Below are 12,872 nucleotides of genomic sequence, written 5' to 3' on the forward strand. Positions count from 1 at the left end.
TCTCTCTCTCTGATTTTTTCCCATTAATTTTCCCCTCCCTTCCTCTATGGTCCTCTGCACTATTCCTTTTATTCCACATGTGAGTGAAACCATATGATAATTATGTTTTTCTGGTTGACTTACTTCACTTAGCATAGTACCCTCCAGTCCTATCCATTTTGATGTAAATGGTAGATATTCATCCTTTCTGACGGCTGAGTAATATTCCATTGTATATATGAACCACATCTTCTTTATTCATTCATCTGTTGAAGGACATCTCAGTTCCTTCCACAGTTTGGCTACTGTGGACATTGCAGCTAAGAACATTGGGGTGCAGGTGCCCCTTCTGTTCACTACATCTGTGTCTTTGGGGTAAATACCCGGTAGTGCAATTGCTGGGTCATAGGGTACCCATGGTTTGTATTGAGGACTAGTCAAGTAGGCATTCTCTGCCATGTATCTGCCAGAATTCCAGACATCTCAAGGAAAGTACGTATTTAGAATAAACCATGTTGTTGGCATAAACAGTCTAGGCATAGTGAACAACTCTCATCAGTTACATGTTGACTGGAAATACTCTCAAAGCCAAGTTTCCAGGTGCTAGCAAGAACTAGTCTTGCATACAAGACTTTCTAAGGATGACAATTTGAGGTCTATGTTAATATTTTCCTGCACAGTGTACGAAATGCCACTTACACCCAGCTTGGCTCATGATGAATGTGGCCTGTTATAGTAATTACTAAATACTACCCACTAACTTTCTGTCTGACACTACTGCTGCATTTAAAAATGAAGACAAAGAGAGAACATTTACTTTCCTCTCTCCCAACCACTTTCCCCACCCATATTCCTAATTCCACCAATAGTGGACCTGCCTGAAGGGTGTAAAGCCCAGTGTATCTTAGTAGCAAAAAATACAACAGCTAGGAACCGATTTATACTGTGGGTTATGTGCTTAAAGAAGGAAATGTTCCTTGAAACTTTTATCATGCTCATAATTCCCTCCACATCAATCATGGCTGCATTTACCAGACAGTTATTATAGTGGAAACTGCTCTTGGCCTCACCTTGGGCCATTAGCTAACAAAAGTAGTTGTTAGCCACCCATAATAACCAATCTCACATAGATTATTAGATTTTTATCAAAAAGAGCACTATTTGACAGGGTTTTAGACATTTTCTATGGTCTCTCTTGAATCCCTTCAGCTTTCTTCTCCCTGGTCTATGGTGTGTTCATCCCTAGGTTGAAGCCTGGAGCTTCTGTCTCAGGTTCTTTGCCCTAAAAATCTGTTACATGTTGTTGTTCCTTGAGATTCTATTTAGCCAAACACGCTTGTCTTAAAGCTGGAATACATGTGATTATGTTTGACGGCATGCCAATTCATGGAAGCCATATCCTTTTGTTTGGCATGAGTCTAGGCAGAAGGAGATCTCGTTTTATCTTTTTGGGCATAGGTCCCTGACAATGTGTGGCTGGACCAAGGCCCCTGAGTGGCAGAAAGCTGAGAAGAATTTCCAGGGCCACAAGCCATTAGCAGTATCATCACTTAACTGAGGAAAGGCCCGGGGTTCTGAAGAGCTGGCAGGGGAATGAGCTTCATGTATTTTGAGGAGAGAAATAACAGGAATTTTAACTTTAAGGGTAAAGCACCCTTTTCCCAGCAGGGGAGGAATGAGCTCTGCATCTGGGCACCGAGAAAGACTCTGAGGTGTTCTTGTAAGACACAAAGTTCTCACCTTCCTGCCAGGACATGGCTGGTCAGGGACTCCTTCCTACTGTCTCATTCTCTTCCCCACAGATCAGCAAAACACAAACAACAAAGAAAGATAAATCACATAAAGTCCTACAAATGAGTAAATAAAGTCACAAAAGGAGCCAGTGTTTACTCATACCTTGTGTTTCATTTTTTTATTGTTTTCACGAACAATCAAATCATAGAGAAATAATTGAGCAGACTTTCTTATTGAAAATAACTAACCCTTCAGCCAAATGTGTTTCTGAAGCAACAAGGTTAAAATGATTTGCTAAAAGAAATTATTTGCTGGGAGAAACCTTCAGGGTCATCTGTCTGTGGTCAGAGAGATGTAGGCACAGATTATTCTCAGGTGGTAAATACACAGATTCTCGAACACTTGCTGCTTGTTCTGAAAAATGCAGTGTGGACAGGGCCAAGCCGACCAGGCTGCTCCTTTTACTTAAACATCAGTCTTTGTCCCAACATCTTCTCCCCCAAACATATATTTACCTACAACATAGAGTCAGATGAACTCCCACTGTCTTTGAGGGACTTCCACCCAATGATACATGGAGACAGTGATGGTGGCGATGGTGATGGTAGAAACAGTGACAACCCAAATCTAATGCTATAGTACTTTTAACATCCGCACGTCCTAATCATATGTTTTTATTCCTATAAGGAAGGCAAGGGATGCAGTAATGGACTGTGTAGTATCACGGCTCTGGAAGATAGAGGAAAAGATCATACAGCTAAATTTAAACCAGACCAGAAATGAGAAGAAGCCATCTGTTGTCTTCCCTTTAAACTGAGCTGTCCCCAGAGTGACCCATGATGTAAATAGTGAAGGCTGAGTGGTCGGGAAAATGTCCCACCTGTGTGAAGAACTAGGGGCCCGCAGGCGAAGGAGATGTGTGGACTGCAGTCTTGACCTTTAGCCATGTTCGCACATCAGCGCTATCGTAATGGAAACTATGCACTAGCAGCATGTCAACAGCTAATTAGAATACTTTAATTTGATTTGGTTAAATAGGAGGGATATAAGAAAAGTTAAGAAGGAAGAAGATAGGAAGGAAAAGAGAGAGAGAAGAAAGGAGGGGGGAAAGGAGAAGGAGAAAACCCCCCAAAGTTGAAAAATAACATCTCCTCTCCATCCCAGAGTGTGACACTGACATGTTAATGTTTCACATGAGCATTTTCTTTCCTCTTCTCATTTTATTTTGGAAATGAGTTAAATGACAGTCCTCATTTATTATGGGTAGGGTATGTTCATGTATGTTCTCTCCCTACTTGTATCGGTTTTCTGAGGGAAAAGAAGAGAAATTTGGTCACCTTTTTGCAAACAGCTTTTTTTATTCTTTGGGAACATGGCCTTTGTTTCTCCTTTGATTTAGGGAGATACACATTTTCCTTTTTGTAAAACAGCCTTGCCAGCTTCTGAATGACACCCACTGAGTATTGCAGATGACAGGCACAATGGCGGATTGTTGAAGAGGATGGAACCAATTAACAATCAAGGATAATGGAAGAGCCCTCCACACGATGCACTGACCCCACATCACAATACAGGCTAATTGTCAGAAATGAAAGAGACTGCTGTTTATCTTCCTATTTATTGGCTAAGTGTCTAGTCAACTAGCTTTGTCCTTGGATTGGAGGTTCATAAGCATTCATGGTTGGGCACATCAGATGTAAATGAATTTCAGATGTCACTCAAAAAGTCTGAAGCCTGGTTTGAGTTCCCTATTATACAGGGTGATTTGTTTCAAGCACACACACACACACACACACACACACTTCAACATCTGTGAGTTTGTGATCCTTGTTTTATTATAGTTGATGGTAATAAGGGTTAAGATTAAGAATCTGGGGGTGTGATAAACTTTGTTTATTCCAGGAACAGAAACACTGACATTGTTTCCCATGTTCCCCCAGGTCCCGTGGAACATGTTCATCTCCGAGTGCCATTTGTCGCCATAAGAAATAAGGAGGTCAACATCAGTGCAGTTGTATGGCCCAGTCAACTGGGGACCCTTACCTATTTCTGGTGGTTCGGCAATAGCACGAAGGTTTGGCCCTTTCTGATCTATGTCTGAGTAGATCTGTACTGATTTCTCCTGGGCCCTAGCTGCCATTTTGATGTTGGGGGCACCAGGGAATAATAGGGAGTACTTAGTGAAGCTATGAATCCACAGAATTGAATACCACATTCATCTCTATACTAGGTTCATTATTATAATAGGGAAAGTTCAAACAATCCTAAAGAAGAAAGAGTACCTTGAGAAGCTCCACAAACTTGCTTCCATAATCAATATTTTTAAAACTTCATTCACCTTATATATATGTTTTTAATCCTGGGCTTTCTACCCACAAGATATATAATGTTAAGGGAGTCACTTAGCATCTCTGAACCCAACAACTCCATCTGGAAATGTGAATTCTTTCTCTAAATGCAAGGCTATGAAAATCAAAGGGGGTAATTCATATAAAGAACACTTCTCCAAGACCTACTAGGTGATCTACAAGGCCAAGGTTCATTTAAGGAATGGCAGGGGATGCTGACAAGTCTCTAAGAAGGGAACTCAGAGGGCCAGACTCTGAACTTGTCACGTCCTCCCTACTCCCAGCTACTGGTGACGGTGACACTTGTGTTAACAATGCGCAAGCTTATATAAAAGGATTTGGAAGCAGTTAGGCTGAGGGTCCCTAAATGTAATGGCTTAATGTTTTTCTCTATTCCTGGTTTTGTCTTTACATTTTCCTTGGCCATTCTTTTTTTTTTTTTTAATTTTTTATTTCTTTTCAGTGTAACAGTATTCATTGTTTTTGCACCACACCCAGTGCTCCATGCAATACGTGCCCTCCCTAATACCCACCACCTGGTTCCCCCAACCTCCCACCCCCCCGCCTCTTCCAGAGTCCATAGTCTCTCATGGTTCACCTCCCCTTCCAATTTCCCTCAACTCCCTTCTATTCTCCATCTCCCCTTGTCCTCCATGTTATTTGTTATGCTCCACAAATAAGTGAAACCATATGATAATTGATTCTCTCTGCTTGACTTATTTCACTCAGCATAATCTCTTCCAGTCCCGTCCATGTTGCTACAAAAGTTGGGTATTCATCCTTTCTGATGGAGGCATAATACTCCATAGGGTATACGGACCACATCTTCCTTATCCATTCGTCCGTTGAAGGGCATCTTGGTTCCTTCCACAGTTTGGCGACCGTGGCCATTGCTGCTATAAACATTGGGGTACAGATGGCCCTTCTTTTCACTACATCTGTATCTTTGGGGTAAATACCCAGTAGTGCAATTGCAGGGTCATAGGGAAGCTCTATTCCTTGGCCATTCTTGATGTGATTGTCATTGCTCATCTTAGACTTTTTATCTTTAAAAAATATTTTATTTATTTATTTATTTGAGAGCACATGTGGGAGGAGGAACAGAGGGAGGGGGACAAGCAGACTTGGTGCAGAATGTGAAGCCTGACATAGGGCCTAATCTCACGATGCTGAGATCATGACCTGAGCTGAAATCAAGAGTCAGATGATTAACCAACTGAGCCATCCAGAAACCCCATGATCTTTCATTTTTGAAAAATAATTTAAGAAAGATATCATATCAGACTTAGAAATGCTGGACATCTTGAGAAAAAAAGAAATAAATACTCAGTTCTGGTATAGTAATTCCTTTGAAAAAGGAATGAATAATGATGGTTTTGTTTGTTTGTTTGTTTGTTTGTTTCAAGATGACTGAAGACTAAAAAGAACTTCAGGCCCTGCATGATAGGAGTGGGAGAAGGTTCACCCCTGCTCTTTCTTAGGGAGGCAATGATATGGTGTAAACATGGACCTTGGAGTCACAGAAACACTGCTGGCTTATGTGAGCTTGAGGAAGTCATTTGACCTAAAATTTAATTTGCTCAATACTAACTGGAATGAATAATGCCTTTATCATCTTGACTGTTGTGAAAGCTAAGTGAGATACTATATAACTCCCTGACACACACTAGGCACTCACTAAATGGATGCTTTTTTTTTTTTAAAGATCTTATTTATTTATTTGTCATAGAGAGAGAAGCGAGAGTGAGCACAGGCAGACAGAGTGGCAGGCAGAGGCAGAGGGAGAAGCAGGCTCCCTGCCAAGCAAGGAGCCCGATGTGGGACTCGATCCCAGGACGCCGGGCTCATGACCTGAGCCGAAGGCAGCTGCTTAACCAACTGAGCCACCCAGGCGTCCCAATGGATGCTTTTAATTTTGATATAAAACCTGGGAGTTAGGATGGGTTGAAAAAAGAACTACACTTATGGACACAAGGGACCCTTTTTCTGTTTGCACTGTTCATGCTGTACACTTTCGAGTCAGTTTCTTAGTATAGGTTACAAAGCTTTTGCATTTCTGGACTTACTGTTCACCAGGACAAGAGATACAGAGGTTGGTTATTAAGATCTCCACTTGGTACATTAGAGAAGTAAAGCTTCCTGTGTGAGATGAGCATCCCAGGTTCAAACATCTGGTTAATTGAAGAGCCAGGTCTCCTAACTCCCTGCTACCATGCTCCCCCAGTCCCCGGATGCTTTAGCTGCATCAATCTGTTTGTCTTCTGGAGGTTACAGACCCTAAAATCCTAGTTCAATCACTGGCAGGCATACATGGTGAACGAAAAAGAGAAAATCATTTGGGAAGAGAAATTAGAACTAGAGAAGTTCATTTCTCTGCTGAGAACTTTGGCTGTCTAGCCAGGGAATTCTTTTCTGTTAGTGTCCTTTACCTGGTGATCTTTACTGAGGCTGCTGCGCACAAAAAGGGTAGTTCTTGGCCATTGTCAACACAGTGATTTACTCAGAAACCCCGAGGAGCTAGAGACACAGCATTTTTCTACCGTGCCATTTTTCTCCTTTAATTTTTTTTCCCTTTGAGTATTCTAAGATCTGAATTTTAAGACCCTTACTAGATTAGTATCTTTGAAAATAAACACAGAAGTGGATAAAGGGACTGCAGAGTCAAGTTTCTGCTTCTCTAATGATTATCTGTGTTCATTTGAACAAATCACCTGATCTAAATCTCAGTGTTGTTTTTTTTTTTTTTTTTTCCTGTAGAGCAAGGATACTAATGTTGGATCCATGAACATCACTGAGTTATTATTTCAAATATCTCTCTAGCTTATCTATATTATGCCATATTAAAACAGAAATTTTAAATTACAGAATGGCATTATAGTTTGTTTTTTGGTTTGGTTTGGTTTGCTTTGGTGTGGTGATGAACTGAGCGTTCCTTCAGTTAGGAATTTCCATCTCTAAGCTTGAGCATGAAGTGTTGCTCAAATACCCAGCATAGTGTAGTTTTGAAATAGGATGAATCTGGGTTGCAGTCCAGACTCAGATTCCTTTTTGCATATTCCTTTAATCAAGTCATGTAATTTCTCTGAACCTCGGTTTTGGTCATTATAATGCCAGAATAATAATAGCAGTAACTATTAGTAACTAACAGTAAGCAAATGATAATTAGGAATAGTAAATATTAGTAACTTAGATGTGCTTAGAATCTAAGCACTTGAAAATATTAGTCACTGTTGGGCTCATCATTTGTGTCAATGGCATCTACATCTCAATGGTATGTCTGACTTGGTTCAATAGATTTCTTCCCACCTCTGAGAATGGTCATTTGGTTCAGTGAAGGAGGTATATTTTCAGTGCTCTTTGCTAGCACCATACCAGATACACATTGAGGTGATTTCATTACCCAATAACTGGTCCAATGAGCACCATATTTGGCTGGCAAATTAATGAGTATCTTTGAGTGTTTTGGTGAGCTCTCTGATTTTGGAGCTATTTTAGTTCCCTTTGACTACTAGCAAACTGATCTGTAAAAGGAGCTAATTTGGAGCATTTATTCCTACTTCTGCTTTTTAGAAAGCTCTTCGTACACATTATTTAATTTAATCATTAGGACATTACTCATGAAGAAATTATCCCATTTTTCAGAGAAAACACTTAGGCTAATAACCTTGGAAAGTAATGTTTTATGAGTGTGTGTGTGTCTTGTGACTAAGAGAATTGGGCAGGTTCACCCAGATGGTTGAATTAAATCAAGTTCTTAAAAAGAACTAATTCACCCAAACTGTTATATCTAGCCCTTTACTTGGTGCTCTCCAGACTAGAGGAGCTCATACAACATTGTCCCGACCTTCAAGGAGGTTATAGTCCAAATGAGAAGGCATGATGGACACAGGTGCAAGGATGATGAGCAAGTGTGACATACAAGTAAATAGAAGAAAGCAAGCATTCCTAAAATTCAATAATAGTCTCACATACCAACAAACTGATCAGGAGAGATGTGAATTTGCCTCAGTAGCTCTGTGGATCTTTTTCAAGAGCCCATATTTTGTGCTAGACATTGTGAGAAATACAAATCAGGGTAAATTCCATTTGTTTCCTTTAAGAAATAATCTGTTTGAGAATCTGAAGTTGTATGATGGTAGGAATGTAATGTTACTGGCTCAGTCAAGCTGCCTCGATGGTGATGGATGCACACCTTGCTGATCATGGAGTGAGTCATGGATGAAGTTGGTCTTAACCTAGTGTTGAAAAAACACTAGAATTGAGACAGAGGAGGGGAAAGAAATTTGTATGGAAAGGTAAGACATGGTTGTGTTCTGTATAGACAGATACAGACAAAACTGAGGATTCATTTGGGCATAGATTTAGAGAAAGAACTGGAAGGTAGGGGGGACACATAACAGGTGGCTTTGAATGGCATAAATGATGCTTTTTGTTTGAAGTTCATATTTATGATGGGGTGACAGAAGATAGAACCAGATTCATTGACAGTGATTCTTTTTTTTTTTAAAGATTTTATTTATTTATTTGGCAGAGAGAGATCACAAGTAGACAGAGAGGCAAGCAGAGAGAGAGAGGAGGAATCAGGCTCCCTGCTGAGCAGAGAGCCCGATGCGGGACTCGATCCCAGGACCCTGAGATCATGACCTGAGCCGAAGGCAGCGGCTTAACCCACTGAGCCACCCAGGCACCCAAGATTCATTGACAGTGATTCTTTAGACTTTTGATGAGCTTTTGGATATGTCTGAGAGAGAGAGAGAGAGAGAGAAAGTGTGTGTGTGTGTGTGTGTGTGTGTGTGTGTGTGTGTGTGTGTGTGTGAAGGTTTGAGGGGATTTTTTTCCCTATGAATTTTCACATTAATCCCATAGCCATAACACACCTATAGATCCTCTTTTGCTTTACTTCATTCTGGTCTTTGTATATATTTCAGGTTGTTTTACATAGTTCTAATCGTAGTATATCTGCCACTACGTATCCTGCCTTTTCCACTTCATCTGGTAAATGCTTTTTTACATGTAACTGTATAATCTGCTTAAGGCTTTAAGTAAGGCAAGCCTAGTGATTGCATAGTCTGTCCAATTTGGGAATGGCAGCTTTTATCAAGGTATACATTTAAATTGTGGAGGTTTTATAATGTTCAATATTAACTTGACTTACAGCATCTGGGAAACTGGTATAGACTGCATCCAAAGATTTCCCTGAAGCTCCTTGTTCAATTAGTCAAGTGGAAATCTCATAACTAAATAGTCACCCTGAGCTTTGTTGATATCTCTCTGGGTTCAGTGGATAATATGTGACCTGTTGCAGTAAGGGAGTTTGTGGGCAGGGATGTAACCCCCAACCTAGGCAGGGAATGAGGTATATTATTCCAAGGGGTCTTACTGTGGGCTGGCCCCACAGCTTGGACAAAGCACAGAGACAGAGAAGTCAATCAGCTGCCTGTTGGATTTGTCGAGCTCTCAAAGGCCAATTTGCTTGGATTAACAGAGGTCTGGCTTAATAAATGTGTCTGCTTGCCTAATAGATTTAGCAAATGAACCTTACAATACTTAATTTAATTTAGCATTACACCCTAGATATTGGTGGCCAACGAAGAATTCAGGAATCCTGTTGAGTGTTCCAGCTTTGCAAGGAAGGTGAAATCAGCCATGGTAGCATATCAATTGATGAAAAACAAAGGCAATTTGGAAAACAAAATTAGCTCCTATCTCTTCCCTAGCATGGAAGCCTGTGGCCTGCCACCTGAGAACCGTGTGTTCCCATTCAGCACTATTTGGCATAATTCAGAGCCCTGTCTGATCGGATGACACACTCCCTCCCACCATAGATGGCATCCCCTTTGTCTTACTGCCCTGCACCCTTGTTTGGCTCCTGGATCTCCTAAGGAAGCAGCCCAAGGGAGAAAAGAACAAGTCTTCAGGGACAAGAAGAATTCCACTCCTCTCAAAAGAGATGCCTTTAAGGGTGCATGGGTGGCTCATTTGGTTAAGTGTCTGACTCTTGATTTCAGCTCAGGTCAGGATCTCAGAGTTGTGAGATCAAGCTCCGCACTGGGCTCTATGCTCAGTGGGGTGTCTGCTTATGATTCTCTCTTTATCTCTTGCTCTGCCCCTCCCCACCCTGCTCTCTCTCTTTCTTTCAAGTAAATAAATTATTTTTTTTTTAAAAAGTGATGCCTTTGCCTAGAAGAGTACCAACTACCCAAGTCTAAGGCTACAAAAGTGTGTGAAGAAGGGGAGGCATATGGACCAGTGAGAGATGAAGAAGATGTCATGGAATTTGTGAAGGTTTCATGAAAAGATAACTGTTAAGGGAGAAAAACGCCTGGTGGCGAGAGGTGTGACGATGACAGCAGGGATGGCAGGAAACCAAAATGGAATATAGTCATGGTCAGAGTCATTCATGGAATCAGGAAAAATGAAATCACATTGATTATTTCTTTCATGTTTCTGTCCCAACATTTTACTATGGAAAACTTCAAACATACACTATAGTTGAAATAATTTTACAGTGAATATCTATATACCACCTGCAGTCTGCCATTAACCTTTATTATTTTTGTTTTATCACATGTCTGGTTATCTGTCCTTCTGTCTATCCATCAGTTAATCTTAATTTTTTCACTCATTTCAAATTTTAGACACCAGTATACTTGGCGCTAAATGCTTCAGCTTACAAATCATTAACTAGGGTTCAGTATTTCCTTACACTTTTTTCCCCATGGTGGTATCAGTGATGAAATGTGTACATCTGAAGTGTGCACTTTTTGAGTTTTGACAAAAACATTCACGTGTAACGCAAACTCTTGTCAAAATATCTATACCAAAATAAATACTACTATCACTCCAGAAAGTTCTCTCATTGCCTTTCTCAGTCAATACTCACCCCCAATCCTCAAAATCAACCACTCCTTTTTTTTCTATCTTAGATTTGCCTGTTCTGGAACTTCATATATAAAATCATACCATATGAATTCTTTCATGTAAGCCTTCTTTCAGTTCTTATAGTTTTGGGATTTATCCATATACATACTGTCGTATATATCATTTTTTTTTAACTTTTATGTTCACTGTATGGGTATACTATGGCTTGTTTATTCTTTTTCCTGTTAATGAATTCCTGGGCTATTTCCAGTTTGGGGCTGTTACGAATAAGCTTCCATGAACATTTATTTGTGGACATATATTTTCTTTTCTCTCGACTAAATTCTCAAGACTGCAATTGCTAAGTCATAAAATATAAGATGGTACTTTTTGGGGAAAAATTATTGCAATTTCTTATAAAACTAAACTTCTCCCTAAGTTTATATCCCACCAAAAAACGTATGAGAGCTCTAGTTGCTCTGCATCCTTAGTCATATTTTATATTATAATTTTTAAAGAAAATTTAGCTATTCTGTTGGGTATATAGTGGCATCTCATTTTCATTCCAAAGAATATGACTAGGAAGTGAAGCAAACGAAGGTCTCCTAACAGCTAAGATTGAATGGGTTGACTAGTGGAGACTAGAAAGTTTGCCATAAGACATTCATCAATCCTGTATATTCTGATTGCTGAATAAAGTGCTCAAAGATTTTCCAACCCAGACCTTTCATTTAACGGATAAAGAACTGAGGCTCAAAATGGGAACAAAGTTTGCCAAAGGTAATTTATTACAATAGCAACTAAATAAAGCCAGAATTTCAAGTCTTTGTTCTTATTCCACTAGAAACGGCAAGTCTGTATTACACATTATTTCATTGCCATGGCCAACATTGGTATGCTGAACCCAACTTCACTTTAGCTTCTTTCTCGACCCAGGACACTAAACAGCCACTATCAGCTCATGGAAGTTGATATACATCATAGAACCTATTTGCAACTCATTCATTATTTAATTTAGAAGGCCACACCCTTGTGTGGACTGTCACTGAGCCTTAAGAATACTTGAACTCTGGGGTCCACCCTTAGTTAAATGAAAGAGTGTTTTTCTTTCTTTTTTTTTTTTTCCAAAACTTTATTTAAAGTTCCTGTTAGTTAACATGTAGTATAATAATGATTTTAGGAGTACAACTTACTGATTCATCCCTTACCTATAACACCCAGTGCTCAAACAAATACCTTCCTTCTGTACTCACATGTTTCTTTCATACAGCAAACAAAGAAGGTATGTCACATGCTTACAGCAATGTCTCTCCTCTTGCCCAACTCCAGCTGTCAGCCTGGTCAAAAAAAAGGGAACTACAGAATTTTATTTTATTTTTAAATTCCAGTTAGTTAACATACAATGTAATATTAGTGTCAGGTGTACAATACAGTGATTCAACACTTTCATCCGTCATCCATTGTTCATCACAGCAAATGCCCTTCTTCATCCCCATCACCTGTTTCACCCAACCCTCCCGCCACCCCCCGCTCCCTACCTACTCCCTTCTGGTAACCATCAGTTGCTTCTCCGTAGTTAAGAGTCTGTCTTTGTTTGCCTCTCTCTCTCTCTTCTCCTCTTTGTTCATTTGCTTTGTTTCTTAAATTCCACATATAAATGAAACCACACGTATTTGTCTTTCTCTGACTGACTTATTTCTCTTGGCATAATACTTGTGGTGCAATGGTAGCCTGTCTGACTCCAGAATTTTAAAGAAGAAGAAATCAAATTATGTTTCAGAGGCCCAGTTGGAAATTCTGAGCTAGAAAGCAATTCTAGTCTTGCAGCAGGGACGCTGTCTGAGAGCCACATCTGTGAGCCTCTGCAGGGCTCTGACACACGTATCTAGACCATGTTCAGTCAGGAGAGCCTGAGTGTGCTGTGTAAGTGCTGGTCCACATGCACCCCCT

General features: G+C 40.1%; 1 protein-coding gene across 4 annotated transcripts in view; it reads left to right on the plus strand.

The window, feature by feature from the left end:
- SORCS3 (sortilin related VPS10 domain containing receptor 3) overlaps positions 1-12,872 on the plus strand; it is a 601,218-nt gene that overhangs the window by 566,427 nt on the left and 21,919 nt on the right. For all 4 annotated transcript variants that reach the window (XM_047703327.1, XM_047703328.1, XM_047703329.1 and 1 more), the window contains one exon: positions 3,654-3,787. In XM_047703327.1, the coding sequence (XP_047559283.1) occupies positions 3,654-3,787 (134 nt within the window). The remainder of the gene's footprint in view (positions 1-3,653; positions 3,788-12,872) is intronic.

The sequence above is a fragment of the Lutra lutra genome, chromosome 14 (genome assembly GCF_902655055.1).
Source record: "Lutra lutra chromosome 14, mLutLut1.2, whole genome shotgun sequence".
NCBI classification, from domain to species: domain Eukaryota; kingdom Metazoa; phylum Chordata; class Mammalia; order Carnivora; family Mustelidae; genus Lutra; species Lutra lutra.